The following is a 15187-nucleotide window of genomic DNA, read 5'->3' as shown; positions in this document are numbered from 1 at the left end:
TTAATCTCCCCTCACATCAGAGCAAGAGAGCTAACGTGTTATAGAAGAAGTCACTGATGCAGTGAATTACACGTTCTTTTCAAACCCATGGTAATGAACATTTTATAGCACTGACTAAATGACCAACTGTTGTCACTGAGGGCCTGATCCTGTACCATTAAAAGCTCTTTGGGTCAGGAACCAGCATTTTGTTCTGTAATGACTGTGGCTTCTAGGCACTACCTCAGTGCAAATAATACGAACGTGACTGGGTCCAAGTTGAGTGAAATATTCCACTAACTAATCTGGGAAGCCCAGAGCATAGAGTGTACTGCCTAGTGTGCCTTCACTCCCAATACCAAACATGCCACTTCAGGGTTACACCTTTGCGAGAAGACCAACCAAGCTCCTGTCTCTCACTATGTAACGGACTGCACTAATGCATAGTTTTCTGCCAGGGTTAGAGGTATCTATGTTATAACATGGTTTGTTTTATTGCCAGTGTGGACAGAAAACATGGATAATAAACCCTGTTAAAGATGGCTGTTTTAGCCTAGAGAATCTGCACTGGGAATAGAAATCTTCGTTTAACATTGATGCCCCTAGGTGTGGCAGAGCACTATACATCTTTTTGTAGTACTAAAATTTGTCCACAGATACAGGTGCAAGAAGAAAGGACTTTAAAATTCTGGCCCACAATATTCAGTACTTATGTACATATTTAAATATAAAATTCAGCAAAAAAGCTCTCTAAGTTAAGGCTCTAGACTCAAACCTAATCAAAACAAGGGCAACTAGGGCTGAAACAGTAAGCTACAGCTTATTGTGTAGATGATGCAACATGAATTTGGTAGGGCTTTACTTCAGTATATATTGATTTACAGCTTCATCCTTAGAGGCGCTGAGCCACTTGCAACTCCCATAGTGTGCATATTAAGTCACGTCCCAGAAGTCATCCCAAAATGTGCAGCTATAGACCAATGTGATAGTAAGGAAATAATTCGTCCTTTCGGTTTTCAGCAATTGTTTCATACAACAAACTGAAAATAAATTGTTTTCCCCAGGATACACTTGGAACAGAATTCCACACGCAAAGTGTTCCTGCTATCTATGCCACTCCCTACATATGAGTCAACATAATTTGCCTTACTTATATCTCAACCAAACATGACCACATTGTAGTTCTCACTCATTTATCCACCAGTTACATTTTAGCTTCCAAATCACTGCACATGGTTCTAAATTTGTACTTATCCTTACACTAAAAATAAATGAGACCGTATTTCCTTTGTTTAAAAAAGTACACTTATGAATAAAAAAAACTTCTTGTAGGATAACTGGTATAATTTTCAAGATTATAGACTCACAAGTGGAATGTGGCTACCACAGCCTAGTTTGTGCATCTGCACAGATTTGTATTTAAAAGCCAATGAACAAAAGCCACATGTTGGAAAAACTCTATTTTGCTTGGTCTACTTTCAGCGATGCCTCTCCATTCTCATTTCCCCCAAACTAGTTTTACAATCCCAAGGTGCCCATAAGAGGTCTGGAATGTGAACTCACCATACTCTGGCTGCTCCTTGGATTCAAAAGTCCGGTGGTTGGGTGCATGCCTATCCCACCCACCAAGAGGGTTTAGGAAGTTGCTATCTTCGGTGGTGCTGTCATGCTTGTAGTCCTGGTCACCGCTACTCATGCGAGTCAAGGTGGATGACGTCTGCCACCAGTTCCTCCAGTCAGGGGATGGGACTGGCCAGCTAGGCTTGCTGCTCTCTTTGTGCAGATCCTTCTCTGGTTCAGTATCGGGGCCATCAACCACTTCTATGGTAACCTAGAGAATTCAAGTTATGCCAGGTCAGTCGGCATGCAAAATCCAAAACTAGATCATCTCCACAGAGAGTGTCCCTGCATCAGTGGGGAATCTTCTAAACAGCAGAGATAAGGGACTGATGTTATCTAGCAAAAGGGGCTTGTAATCCTTTAGGGCTAGCCTGTTATAAACCATATGTGGATTACTGTGAGCCCAGAGATATGCAGAAACTGAGTGATTCCTTCTGCCACCTCTGCTGAGTCAAATCTTGGAGCAAAAAGCCCTCTTTCCCCTCTCTTCCCCCCAAAAAAAATCCTGAACAAAACAAGAACCAAACCTGCATTTTAAACCTTTACAGTGAAGCTTTCTGTCTTCAGGGGAAAAGTCGTTTAAAAGTTTATGAAGAGGAAAAAGAAAAACACTCATCTTAAATTCATTAGGCCTGAATGTGAAATGTGCTAGATCAGAATGGTAGCCTTCGTTGTTGGCTTTGCATAGGTGCAAATAACTACACCAGGTGCAAGGCAGTACAGAATCAGTTGCATGCTCTTTGCTTGCTAAATATCTGCTCAAGTGTTGGCCTGGTCGCTGGCTGATAAGACGATTTGCACCCTAGTAGATTTTCCTATAGCACAATTGCAACTCTATAATATTTAGGGCTGGCACTAGCGTGTGAAACCATAGTGTAGGTGGCCACAGTTTCTATATATTCTTCTTTTACCCTGAGATACCTTTTATATCCAAGGTTACCATGGGAATTTTAATCATAAATGACTGTCAACATTTTTTCAACAAAATATAATAAATATACATTTTATACCACTATTCATTAGAGAAGCTTTAAGCATTTTAGGCAATTGTCACAACAGCCCTCTGAAATAGATTTGATTATACTCACTTTCCAGAGGGGTAAGAAGAGGTACATTTAAATCACCTGTCTAAAGTAGGACAGGCCACTATCAACCAGGAATAGAACAGCCCAGATTCAAGATTCCCTGCTCAAATCCCTAGACCGCACATACATTCATGCATATAAATAAATCTGTATAATACTGTATAGTAATTATAACACACCCCTTTGCTGCTTTTCAATGCATAAAAATTAATGAATTAATTATGAAATTCTTAAATAAATGTTGGGTGCGCACATACATATGTATTTAGAGAGACACTGGTACTAGCAAGCAGGAATCTAGGGTCCCGGTGTCATGGAAATACAATATGACCATAGACAAACAAATTATCGTTCAGTCATTGGTATGCCCTCGCTGCTTTGTGCTGCTCCAGGAATGCAATGCAGCTGTAAACCCAGTTCAACTTGCGGAGTAAGCTGGACTTTTGGGTTGGCCAAAGGAGCCAGAGTGTAGAGGTGGTTCTATCATATATATCTACTGTATAAAATGTGTGTGAGTATGTAAATTTTATAGATACACCTACATGTTACAAGAGCTTTTTGGACAGAACTTTCTTAAAATTGGGTTTCTATAAACCAGATAAAGCACAATAGCCTGTTATGCTGCGGACATGAAGGCAATTGGATTAGAGTTCACAGTTTCATAAAATTGGTTTTAATAAAATCATGAATTTACCTGAACATACACACACACACATACACTCTCTCTCTCTCTCTCTCTGGCAAATAAAACCTCATGTACTTTCTATGTCCGTCCTGTTACTTGTGAGTTGCCGAGGGACATTACACTGGAAGTGGAATGGCTCCAGCTGAAGATCTGTTGGAGCTCAGTAGTGCAGAATGCAGTTGTGCACTTACAAAACAATGCACACATTTCCTTTTTGGAGAAACAAGCCATTGCATTTACACACTGCTTCCCCTCTGACTACGGTCAGAAAAATTGAGACGAAATGACTGGGAGGCTATTAGGAAGTTCCACTGGGATTGTATAGAAAGAAGCAATACAGGTATGCAGTGGCTGTAACAAAATAAGTCTCTGGGAAGGAGATAAAACCGTCCAGCATATTTTTGTTTGTCTTACATTTTGTCATTTTAATGGTGGAATCAAAATGATTACTCCAACAGATTATTCACTGCAATTTCTACAAACTGAGAATTAAAACAGATTTCATATGCTTGAAACTATAAGTGACAGTTCCTGGGCTGTACGGATCCAAGCAAAACAGTGTTGTGCATCTAATAAGTGGGAATAAACAAGGTGCTTTGTAGCAGTTTAAAGACAACTAGCTATGCTTGGAAGGTGCTATCACTGGCTGAATATCAACAGGAATTTTTTTTTTAAAGCACATTAACTTTAAAAGCAAAAACTAAACAAAAGGAAACAAAAAAGACTTTCCAAAGGGACCATTTCAAAATCAGTCCTTCTTTGCTATTTTTTAATTGTAATACGGGTCATTGCGATTAACTCTCTGGGTATATCATGCAGATGTAATCTGAAATCCCATAGGAATCTAATTTAAAAAGATTACTCAGAATACTAAGTTATTTTTAAGATATTATGAAAAAGATCTTTGAATTTTTAGTTATCCCTGCTATACTTGTAATGTGTTTGTTATTATGCAGTCTTATTACAGGGTACTTTAAAACAATAAGGATTGCACATCTCAAAGTAAGTAGCATTAATTTCTTCTTAAAGTTGGGTTAAAATACAAAAAACTTCCACTTCTACCAATTATTAAACAGTTATATTATTCTTTCTGATAGGCCTAAGGAAAATGGATTTAGTCACTCACCATTCTGCTGCAGTTTTCCCAAACACACCACTCTAATGCAAACTGCAAGGTGTTAAACCCATCTGATACAAAGGGATTATTAATAAAGTGTGTACTATACAGGGCCGGCTCCAGGCACCAGCCCACCAAGCTTGTGCTTGGGGCGGCACCTGGAGGGGGGCGGCGTGGTGCTCCGGCTCCAGCCGCCGGGGAGAGCGGAGCCCCGGCTGGGCTCTCCGGCCTTCCCCCAGCACTCTGGCCGCCACTCCGCCCTCACCCCGGCACTCTGGCCACGGGGGAGAGCGGAGCCGCGGCGGGCTCTCTGGCCGGTTGGGGAGAGCAGCCTGCGGCTGGGCTCGGTGACCTCCCCTGCCGCGCGGGGGAGGGATGGGGGGGGGCGGCAGGAGGCTTTTTTGCCTGGGGTGGCAAAAAAGCCAGAGCCAGCCCTGGTACTATATACTTCCACAGAGATTTCACTTCTCCAACTCTGGAGTCAGAGTATTTCTAACATGCCCATCATTGCCGAATTCAGCTGTCAGACTGTGTAAATTCACATTAATGTTTTAAAAAGTAAGTTGGTGTGTGATGAAACTTGACAAAGAATCAAGTTCCCACAGGAGGACAAAATACCGCTACCTGCCAAGTCAGAAGGATTTTCCCCTTGCTAGCTGCTTCTTGTGTCATTTACCACCAGCCTTTTCTGCTGTACTCCCAAGGTGTCTATATTGCAATGGGGAGCCGCAGAGCAGTAGAATGGGACACAACAGTACAGCACCCTTTAGGGTCCACAGGAGTGGGAAACTTTGACTTGAAATTCAAGGGCGGGGGAGAGCTAACATTCCAATGAAAACGGGGGTATCAGGTTCCAAGTGCAGCACCCCCCTCAGAGCTGGGTAGCATTGGATGGGTTGTAGCAGGGGGTGGAAGACAGAAAAATCTCAGAAAGAGAAAATAAATAGGTGGCCACATCCCCTTGACGTGACTTCACTTTCATTGCTAATGGGAAGGAAGGAAGTAATTCTGTTTTACACTGAGTAACCCTGCCACACTGGCAGGTCTGCATGCGTTACTGAGCTGGCATGTGTCAAATCAATGGAGACCAACAAAAGGGCTTTTCGGTGAGGAGGATGAAAAAAAGAAATCGGTGCTCCCAAAGGAAATATGGCACTGATTTTAAAAAGCACCTCACATTTTAGAGGACCTCCAATGAATTAGTTTATTCGAGTGCAATGGTGCATTTGGCTGCAGCTCTGATACCAAGCTAAAAACCAGCCACAATACATTAATGGCAACAGCTACTGTGGTTACTCCCTTAAATAACCTCTTGCCTTACCAATACTAAACAACTGTACAAATTCAGCATGAAATGATGCGGGGGTTGAAAAATGGGCCAAACTTCTACAGGGCTAGCAGATCACAGAAAAACCAGTAAGAGTCCTTTTTGTATTACTTGCAAAGGGCTTACATACATCACAACAGCGAGTGGTGAAACTTTAGCAGCTGGTTTTTTTTTAAGTATTTGACAATTTTTGCTTAGATCTAACTAGAACTGACTGTTTTGTGGCTCTATTTGTTTCTAGTGCACTGGATCCAATACCTTTATAGTCAACAATGACTCTGTAGTTAGAGTAGTAACCTTGGGGCAGGGCTAGTTTTCTTAACTCTGTGATTATACTCCCTGTAACACCACCTCCGCAGGAATAACAACAACAACAAAAATGTGGACAAGCGCATAACTATGACATGATACAACAATTGCTTTCTTTATCGTTATATAAAACAGGGCTCACGGGAATATCATTTCAAACTGTTTTCACAGGCTGACTTTCAGGCCTGTAAAGTATACCTCTACAATTTATAGGGAAAATGTCTTCATTTTTAAAGGTATTATTATTGGGCTGTGTATATGTCCCAGAAAACTTTGGGAAGCAGGACCAAGATTTTCAGAAAGAGGAGCCCAGAGCTGGGCTCCTAAATCCATATTTAGGCACCTAACTAAGTAGCCTGAAATTCTGGCCACATATTTAGGTGCTTAAATTGAATTAGGTGCTAAATGAATTGAGGAGCCTAAAGTTAGACTCCCGTTTCCATAAAATCTTGGTCCTGCTGCCCAATGTTTTCTGGGAGAGAAGGCTAAGTTTCTCAGGCCTAAGACCCCATGGTCACTGCTGGTGTACCATTCCATGTGTTGTCCAGTTTTCAGACGCCGCATCATCCAGTGAAAAACGAGCTCATAATGACAACAATTATTAATTTGTATTGGGAAGCCAAGAAAATGTTACTCCTCATTTATCCATTCTTTGGCTTTAAGCATTCAATAACTTTCCTGCCGGGGAATGTATTTTCCCCGCTCTATATTCTGTGGGTTACATTGTTATTTGCTAATATATACACGTATAGTGGCACACTATTTACCTCAAACTGCAGCTTCAGGCCTTTGTAGAGCTTCCCAGACTACCCTCCTCTAGGAATTCATGAATATATAACTGGGAGGCTTCTAGTAGCAGAAAGCACGTACACCTCTACCCCGATATAACGCTGTCCTTGGGAGCCAAAAAATCTTACCGCGTTATAGGTGAAACCGCGTTATATCGAACTTGCTTTGATCCGCCGGAGTGCGCAGCCCCGCCCCCCCAGAGCACTGCTTTACCGCGTTGTATCCAAATTCATGTTATAATGGGTTACGTTATATTGGGGTACAGGTGTAAGATGGCTACCTTTACATCTGCTATTGTGTGGTCAGGGAGGTTGAAGTGTTCTCCTACAGGTTTTTTTATATTGCCATTCCTGATATCTGACTTGTGAGGCAGGCCAGTCCTCGCCCACAGACAACCTGCCAACCTTAAGCATATTCTCACCAGCAACCATGCACCGCACCATAACAACTCTAACTCAGGAACCAACCCATGCAACAAACCTCGATGCCAACTCTGCCCACATATCTACACCAGCAACACCATCACAGGACCTAACCAGATCAGCTACAACATCACCGGCTCATTCACCTGCACGTCCATCAATGTTATATATGTCATCATGTGCCAGCAATGCCCCTCTGCTATGTACATTGGCCAAACTGGACAGTCACTACGCAAGAGGATAAATGGACACAAGTCAGATATCAGGAATGGCAATATACAAAAACCTGTAGGAGAACACTTCAACCTTCCTGGCCACACAATAGCAGATGTAAAGGTAGCCATCTTACAGCAAAAAAACTTCAGGACCAGACTCCAAAGAGAAACTGCTGAGCTCCAGTTCATTTGCAAATTTGACACCATCAGATCAGGATTAAACAAAGACTGTGAATGGCTATCCAACTACAGAAGCAGTTTCTCCTCCCTTGGTGTACACACCTCAATTGCTAGCAGAGCACCTCACCCTCCCTGACTGAACTAACCTCGTTATCTCCATACTGATTTATACCTGCCTCTGGAAATTTCCATTACTTGCGTCTGATGAAGTGGGCATTCACCCACGAAAGCTTATGCTCCAATACTTCTGTTAGTCTTAAAGGTGCCACAGGACCCTCTGTTGCTTTTTACAGATTCAGACTAACACGGCTACCCCTCTGATACTAGTTATAATAATGCATTATGTTTTTGTAAACACATGTTTTAGGCAGATCAATATTTCACTAAATTATTTTGGTTAAACATGACTTCTTATTAATGCAGATTTTTTTTGAGACACTAAATTAAATTACTATTTTTTTTCTTCCTAACCCTCTGTCTTTAATGCAAGTGACTTGTAGTAAATTATTCCAAAACCAAGAAGAAGATTTTGACTAAAAACATATCAGATTTTTGTGGAGAGAGGGACTTTCTACTCAAGGTGGCTGCTGCTAAGATTAACATTTAATTCTTTGTTTTCTGAACAGAGGGACAGATTTTGATCTCTAGGTGAGAATCTAATCTACAGTCATTCCACTATAATCTGTGGAATCAGTTGAGATTTACATTAATGTAACAAATGAGAATTGGACCATAATTTCCAAGATACTAGTTTCCTGATTGCTAGTGGTTGGCCACAAAATAAAAGAGGTAAAACGCTGCCCAAAACCAAAGAATGGAAAATATCTATATGACAAGAGGATGAAAGAAAGACATCTGCAAGAAAACTATGATTCTATCTCTATCTCTGTGCAGTCAGTGGCATTCATAAAGGGGCTCAGGGGGAACTGAGATCGGTACATCCAGGTAGGCAAAAAGTATTCAGACCATCTCTCCACATAACAGCACTATGGGTTGGGATACCACACAGAACAAAGGTATAAGAAAGCACAACTGGCAGTGACTAAGGGACTGAAGCAAAGCTTAAAGCGGACGTGGTTGGGTTAAGTCATTTTCCATAGTGTGTAAAATATCAGAGTCTTAATGAAGTGTGTACCTGAATGTTGGGGTTTTGCCCATTGATGTCTGCTTTTGATAGGTCAGGAAAGTTTGGGAGATCCAGGAGGAAGGATCTGGGTCCATCTCTTTGTAATGATGTGTGTCCATTTTCCTGCCTGAATCGCTGTTTGGGGAATGGCCTGTGTGCTGCCTGGTGGTCAGGATATTGTCTTCTGTCCTTGGGGTTTAATGTGAAGCTGGTTTGGGGAGCAGAATGGCCATCTGCACCCAGGGTGTTCTGGGGAGAAAGGAATACAATCAGATAACACCATTAGTAACAACAGTAACAATAAAACCCAGCCTTGGCTACTCTGACCCCTACCTCCAACTTTTAATTGATGAAGATCATCAAACAGACAACATGTGTGCAAACAGCAGAATACCAGGACAACATTGCTCAGGCAGTCTTTGTACATTCTGCAAGGTGCATACAAATCCTTACATATACATCCCAAAGCTAGGCACCCAAGTATATAAAATGTAATGCTAGAATTTTCCAAAGAGCTCAGCATTAGCTCTCTGAGAATCATTCAGTTACAATAGTATCAATCTGCAGACAGATTAATTGTAAAGTCTAGCCACCTTCAGCTAATGTATGTGTTTCTGACAGGCATACTGGTTTAAGGCTTTAGATTACTGTTAGATAATGAGTAATTTACATCAGTATCTTGGAGCACTGTGATTAAACAGTTTCCCAGTCATGTAAGTCTGACAAAAAACACTATTGCTGCTAGAAAATAAATTCAGACAGACAGAAACCCATGAAGAAATGTGACATTATACTGTTTTGGGGCAGGGTATCTGATACTAGCAATGATTTTTATTGCAAAATTAAATATCCACTTCATAAAGGGTTTATCCTGTGATTTCAGAAGCATCTTAATTTTCTACATTAATGCAGCCTGTGTATTTGGTCAGAGGCACTACATAGCTGAGGGAATTAGTAATAGATATGCACAGCCCTATATCTCTGTATCATTGGTTTAAATTCAAATTTAATATTGACCTGTAGCTCTTGTAACAAGGATGTGACACACAGGATTGGTAGTAAGAGACTCAAGTATATTTCTACCTGACCTGAATTGGGGTTACAAAAGTTAATACCCCTTCACATAACAGGAGTGACTGGCTTACTGCCATTCAATAATTCAGTGCCCAAGGTAAGATAAAATGGTGGTTTTAATTCAATCCTTAGCAGGCAGGTGTCCCCCTTATAAAACCATCATCAGTTATCGCTAAGACCAAAGGCTGAAAGGAAATGGAGACTGGATTCCCTGAGCAGCACAGAGACTATGCAGGTGAGATGAAGGAAATGGTTTTCAAGAGTTAGCCAGCACCATAATATTTCCTGTTACTGCCCTTGATAGTTAAGTTAGGTTATAGCCTGGCAGTTCTTCTGGTTTCCTCATTGTTTTTGACATTCAAATAGCTACAGCGGACAAAAATTCTGGCTTCCAGCTGTGACTGTTAAGAAGGCTGCATCACTTACTACCCGACAATTAGATGGTTACAGTAGCTCCCTGCACCTCTATGGCCTCCACACAGGTTACTACCGGGAATGAGTGCACTGAGCTTTAAAACACGCTCCAGCTGGTCCAAAACTCAGCATCCCGCCTCACAAGCAACATTGGCTGATGAGAGCACATCACTCTGGTCACTACTTTGGTTGTGCATGTCACACAGGGTCTGTTTTGAGTTTGAATAAGCTCCTCCCCGCCCCCAAGCGGCATAAGTTACACTGACGTAAGTGCTGGTGTGGTTGGCGGGAGAGCTTCTCCTGCCGACATAGCTACCGTCTCTCGCGGAGGTGGATTTAGTATGCCGATGGGAGAACTGTCTCCCGTCAGCATAGAACGTTTTCCCCAGATGGGCTTCTAGTGTAGACTAGCTCTAAGCTTAACTTCAAGTATTCAAATGCAACACTCTTCATTGCGGAAGGTGTTCACAATTTGTATTCCACATTTCTTTATGGAAAAGTATAGCTGCCTGCCTTGTTTTGGAAGAAGGGCCATTTGAGATAGCAATCTCCAGCCAGTCTCTCTGACGATATGAAGTCTCTCAATCAGGCAGATGGGTTTCTTGTATAAATGAAGCATCTCCTCTAAATTCCTAAGATATGCCAGTATTTCATTTCATTGAAAAGGATTATTCACATTGTCGGAAAAAAACACAATTCTCACTTTTTGTTTGGGTACAGCAAGTCAGATGCTTTATTAACTCTCACAATTGCGCAGAGGGAGAGAGCTAAGCAGGTCTCTCTACAGGTAAACAATTACAGCAAACCTCTGCTTCCACAACACCTTTTACATTTCATAAAATAATTTTAAGCCTTTATGCATGAATGCCACCTGCTAAAACAATTCTCTTTAACCCATGTGGAATCATAGATTTATAACCCTTCAAAATGGGAAAACAACTAAGATTTCTGAGCTCTCTGAAGTATGTATAATATACACCAGGGGTGGGCAAACTTTTTGGCCCGAGGGTCACATCTGGGTATGGAAATTATATGGCGGGCCATGAATGCTCATGAAATTGGGTGTTGAGGTGCGGAAGGGGGTGAGGGCTCCGGGGTGGGGCCAGAAACGAGGAATTCAGGATGTGGGCTCCGGACTGGGGTGGTGAGGGTGAAGGCTCCAGCTGGGGTTGCAGGCTCTGGGGTGGGGCTGGGGATGAGTGGTTGGGGGTGCAGGAGGGTCTCTGGGCTGGGACCCAGGGGATCAGAGGGCAGGAGGGGGATCAGGGCTAGGGCATGGGGTTGGGGTGCAGGAGGGGGTCAGGAACAAGGCTCCGGGTGGCGCTTACCTCAAGCAGGTCCTGGAAGCAGCGGCATGTCCTCCCTCTGGCTCCTACGCAGAGGTGCAGCCAGGCGGCTCTGCATGCTGCCCTGCCTGCAGGTGCAATCCCGGCCAATGGGAGCTGTGGGGGCAGCGCTTGGGGCAGTGTGCAGAGCCCCTATGCATAGGAGCCGGAGGAAGGACAGGTCGTTGCTTCCAGGAGCCGCGCAAGCCCTAGTTACCGCTCCCCGGCGGGAGCTCGAGGGCCGGATTAAAATGTCTGAAGGGCCGGATGTGGCCCCCGGGCCGTAGTTTGCCCACCCCTGATATACACTGACTGGAACATATTGCTAATGGCCATATGACAAGGCAATTCCAGCAGCTCATTAGCGAGAGAGACTGCCACACTAAGGCAAGCTTTTGTTTGAGGAAGACAGTAATGTCCTTGTTGCCCTGATCACAGATAAGGGTGGGATCACAGCTCAGTGCCAGGTGTCAGATTCTCATTAGCAGTTGTTCATTTAGGCGCAGTGTGAAGAAAATAAAGATCAAGTGCAGAAAGATTTTTAAGTCATTAGTGGCAGCATGGAGAGCACCCCCGCCTCATTCACTGCCAGAGTTCTACGGCACATAGCAAGTGATGCAGGGGACCAATGGAAGAGGAAGAATGGTGCTGTGGTGAAGGCTCTGAACTGAGACCCAGAATGTGACCATGGCCTAGTTACTTAGGTGCTTGAAAATCCCATACCCTAATCTGGCTGTGCTCTAGTTCCTCACCTTTAAAATGGGGAATAATGGTAATTCATTGCCTCCACAGGGGTTTAGTGGGGATCACGCTGCATGGGACTTAGAGGTTGGGTGAGCCATATGGGACCTTGACACTGCGGGAATTTGAGGGTGCTGGGCAAGAGATAATCCTACAGACAGGAGAATTTCCTTATCTGCTATGCAATGGAACTTTTTAGTAATTAGATTATTTGGAACCTTTCCCCCCTTGCTCTTCTGCCTCCACAACAGCGAGAAGCTAGCAGCACAGAATTGCACTGCCACTCTCTCCTAGTGGGGGGAGGGGGAGGTAATATGGGATTGAAACAGGAATGGGAGCACTCCCTCTACTTTTAATAGCATCAGCCAAAGAGGAAGGGGGCACTCTCTATATTTTCAGCAGAGACAGGGAAGCTGTCCTTCCTCTCCCTTATTTTAACCTCTGCTCCTGAGTTGGAAGTTCAGCTGAGGCAGAGAAGTAAAGGGAAGGACCAGAGCAGGATAGGATATCCTGGAGGAACTACTTTTTCTTTCACTCAAAAGCATTTAGGAGATCGTCATAACAGACCTGTTATTTGCAGATGATGCAACCCTTGTGGCTCACAGTGTTGATGCCCTACAACATCTCATAACCAAGTTCTCCGATTCATGCAACTTCTTTGGGCTTGAAAGAAGTTCTTTGGGCCATAAGCTTGAAGAAGATTGTTATCATGCACTACAGCTCTTCAGAACCAGTTCCAGATATCACCTTAGATGGTATTCATCTGGATGTTGCTGACCAATTTTGCTACCTTGGCTTTACTGTTACCAGCAATATAGATCTTGATGCCGAGTTCACTAATAGAATCAGCAAAGCAGCTAGGAACTTTGGTCTTTTGCAGCAAAGTTCCTAGCTGCAAGACAGAGCCTGGAACAATAACAAATTGTCAACTAAAGTGAAAATCTGTATTTATGAGACATGTTTTATCCACTCTTGTATATGGCTCAGAAACATGGATGACTTATGCCAAACATACCAAAAGACTAAACAACGTTCATATCAGATCTTCCGTAAAATTCTTTGAATAAGATGGCAAGACGGGGTAACAAATGTGGAAGTGTTAAATAGTACTGGTATGTCATTCATGGGAATGTTGATTAGTAAGAAAAGACTCAGGTGGCTTGGACATGTCAAGTGAATGCTGGATTATAGGAACCTGAAGAGTGTGCTACACTCTGAAGCTCATGAAGGGTCTAGAAAGAGGCAGACCGCTGCGCAGACTTTGGGATGCTTGCAAAGATGACTTAGATCTTTTGTATCAGAGGGGTAGCCGTGTTAGTCTGGATCTGTAAAAAGCAACAGAGAGTCCTGTGGCACCTGTAAGACTAACAGATGTATTGGAGCATAAGCTTTCATAGGTGAATACGAAGTGGGCATTCACCCATGAAAGCTTATGCTCCAATACATCTGTTAGTCTTACAGGTGCCACAGGACCCTCTGTTGCTTTTTAGATCTTTTGGAATCTCTGTGGATGATTGGGAAAGGACTGCAGAATGATGCTTGGGTTGGTGGCGTCAGCTTGTAGATGGAGCGAGGTATTGCGAGGCAGACTTGATCGAGATTTGTGATGACTGGCATCAGAGGAGGAAAAAGAAGAACAGGAATACTTGTGGCACCTTAGAAACTAACAAATTTATTAGAGCATAAGCTTTCGTGGACTACAGCCCACTTCTATCTGCTGCTTGGATTCAGAGCATAGCTAGTGTGTGGGTGTGATCTATCTGTGGACAGGACTGTCACTTGTGCATCGGACTCAGCAGCTATTAAAGAACTCCTTGGTGCGTACACCATGCTCTGTAAAGAGTGCCAGTGAGTTTTGGCACGTTTGCTTGAGCTCCTTAGCTAGAGATGAATGAATTTGGAAGTCAAAGTCAAACAGCCCCCAAGTGGCACAGAAATTTATCACAGAAACCTCTCTTCAGCTGCACTGATTTATATTTTTTGGTATTCTCCTTTGCCAACATCATTTTACAAGCTATTTCAAAGATCATGGGCTGAAACTTGACAATACACCACTGCACTTTCATGATGCACCTTGTACAGTACTCTCAACCACCAAGAACTAACGACATTTATTTATTAGGAAACCTCTCAGATGCTATTAAAGATTATATTGCTATCAGAGACTAAGTAAGGCCTAGAGGCTTGACAGAAAATCATTTTAGTCATTAGGTTTCATTCCCCACCTGCCTTCACAGATTGTTTTGATTCTGAAGAGCTGTTATATGTTTCCAGAGCTAGTGATGGCTGAAGTGCATCCAACTCTGGTTTTAAAACACAACTGGTGTTTAGCACTGTGTGTTAAGCCATGCTATGCAACAATTGAGTACAGTAAGGTTAGAATGACATTGTATCAAATTAAAACTTCTAAGGAAGGTTCAGAGAGGCAGGACTTAACGACCCACGGTCACAGTGTGAGCTGGGGCTTTACCGGGTTCATGTGGGCCTGGTTTCTATGATCCCACCCACTGAATCATGTGACAGAGCAGGTGACTGAGTGCAGACCTGCTATGAAATATAAGAAGCAGAACCATTTCTCGTTGTGCTGTATGATGTGGCTCTTTATGAATTGGGGAAGTGTCTGGCTGAGCTTCTCTATTGAAAAGGAAGTGCTTCTGTGTATGGAAGAAGGTACTATAGTAAGTGGCTCTGGCAAATAGTGGCATAGGGCAGCCTACCAATTCAGGGTCCCAGTCTTGGGTATACTTTCCTCCACCTGGATATGAATAAAAAAAAAAAA

General features: G+C 42.9%; 1 protein-coding gene across 1 annotated transcript in view; it reads right to left on the bottom strand.

Annotated features, from left to right (window-relative positions):
* The window catches only part of ISM1 (isthmin 1), a 58027-nt gene that overhangs the window by 9943 nt on the left and 32897 nt on the right, over positions 1-15187 (bottom strand). Inside the window, exons 2-3 of the mRNA XM_034764138.1 lie at positions 8864-9103; positions 1543-1810 (exon numbers count right to left, since the gene is read on the bottom strand). Coding sequence (XP_034620029.1) covers positions 1543-1810; positions 8864-9103 — 508 coding nt within the window. The remainder of the gene's footprint in view (positions 1-1542; positions 1811-8863; positions 9104-15187) is intronic.

Source organism: Trachemys scripta, chromosome 3 (genome assembly GCF_013100865.1).
Source record: "Trachemys scripta elegans isolate TJP31775 chromosome 3, CAS_Tse_1.0, whole genome shotgun sequence".
NCBI lineage: Eukaryota > Metazoa > Chordata > Testudines > Emydidae > Trachemys > Trachemys scripta.
This window is presented reverse-complemented; position numbering and strand designations above follow the sequence as displayed.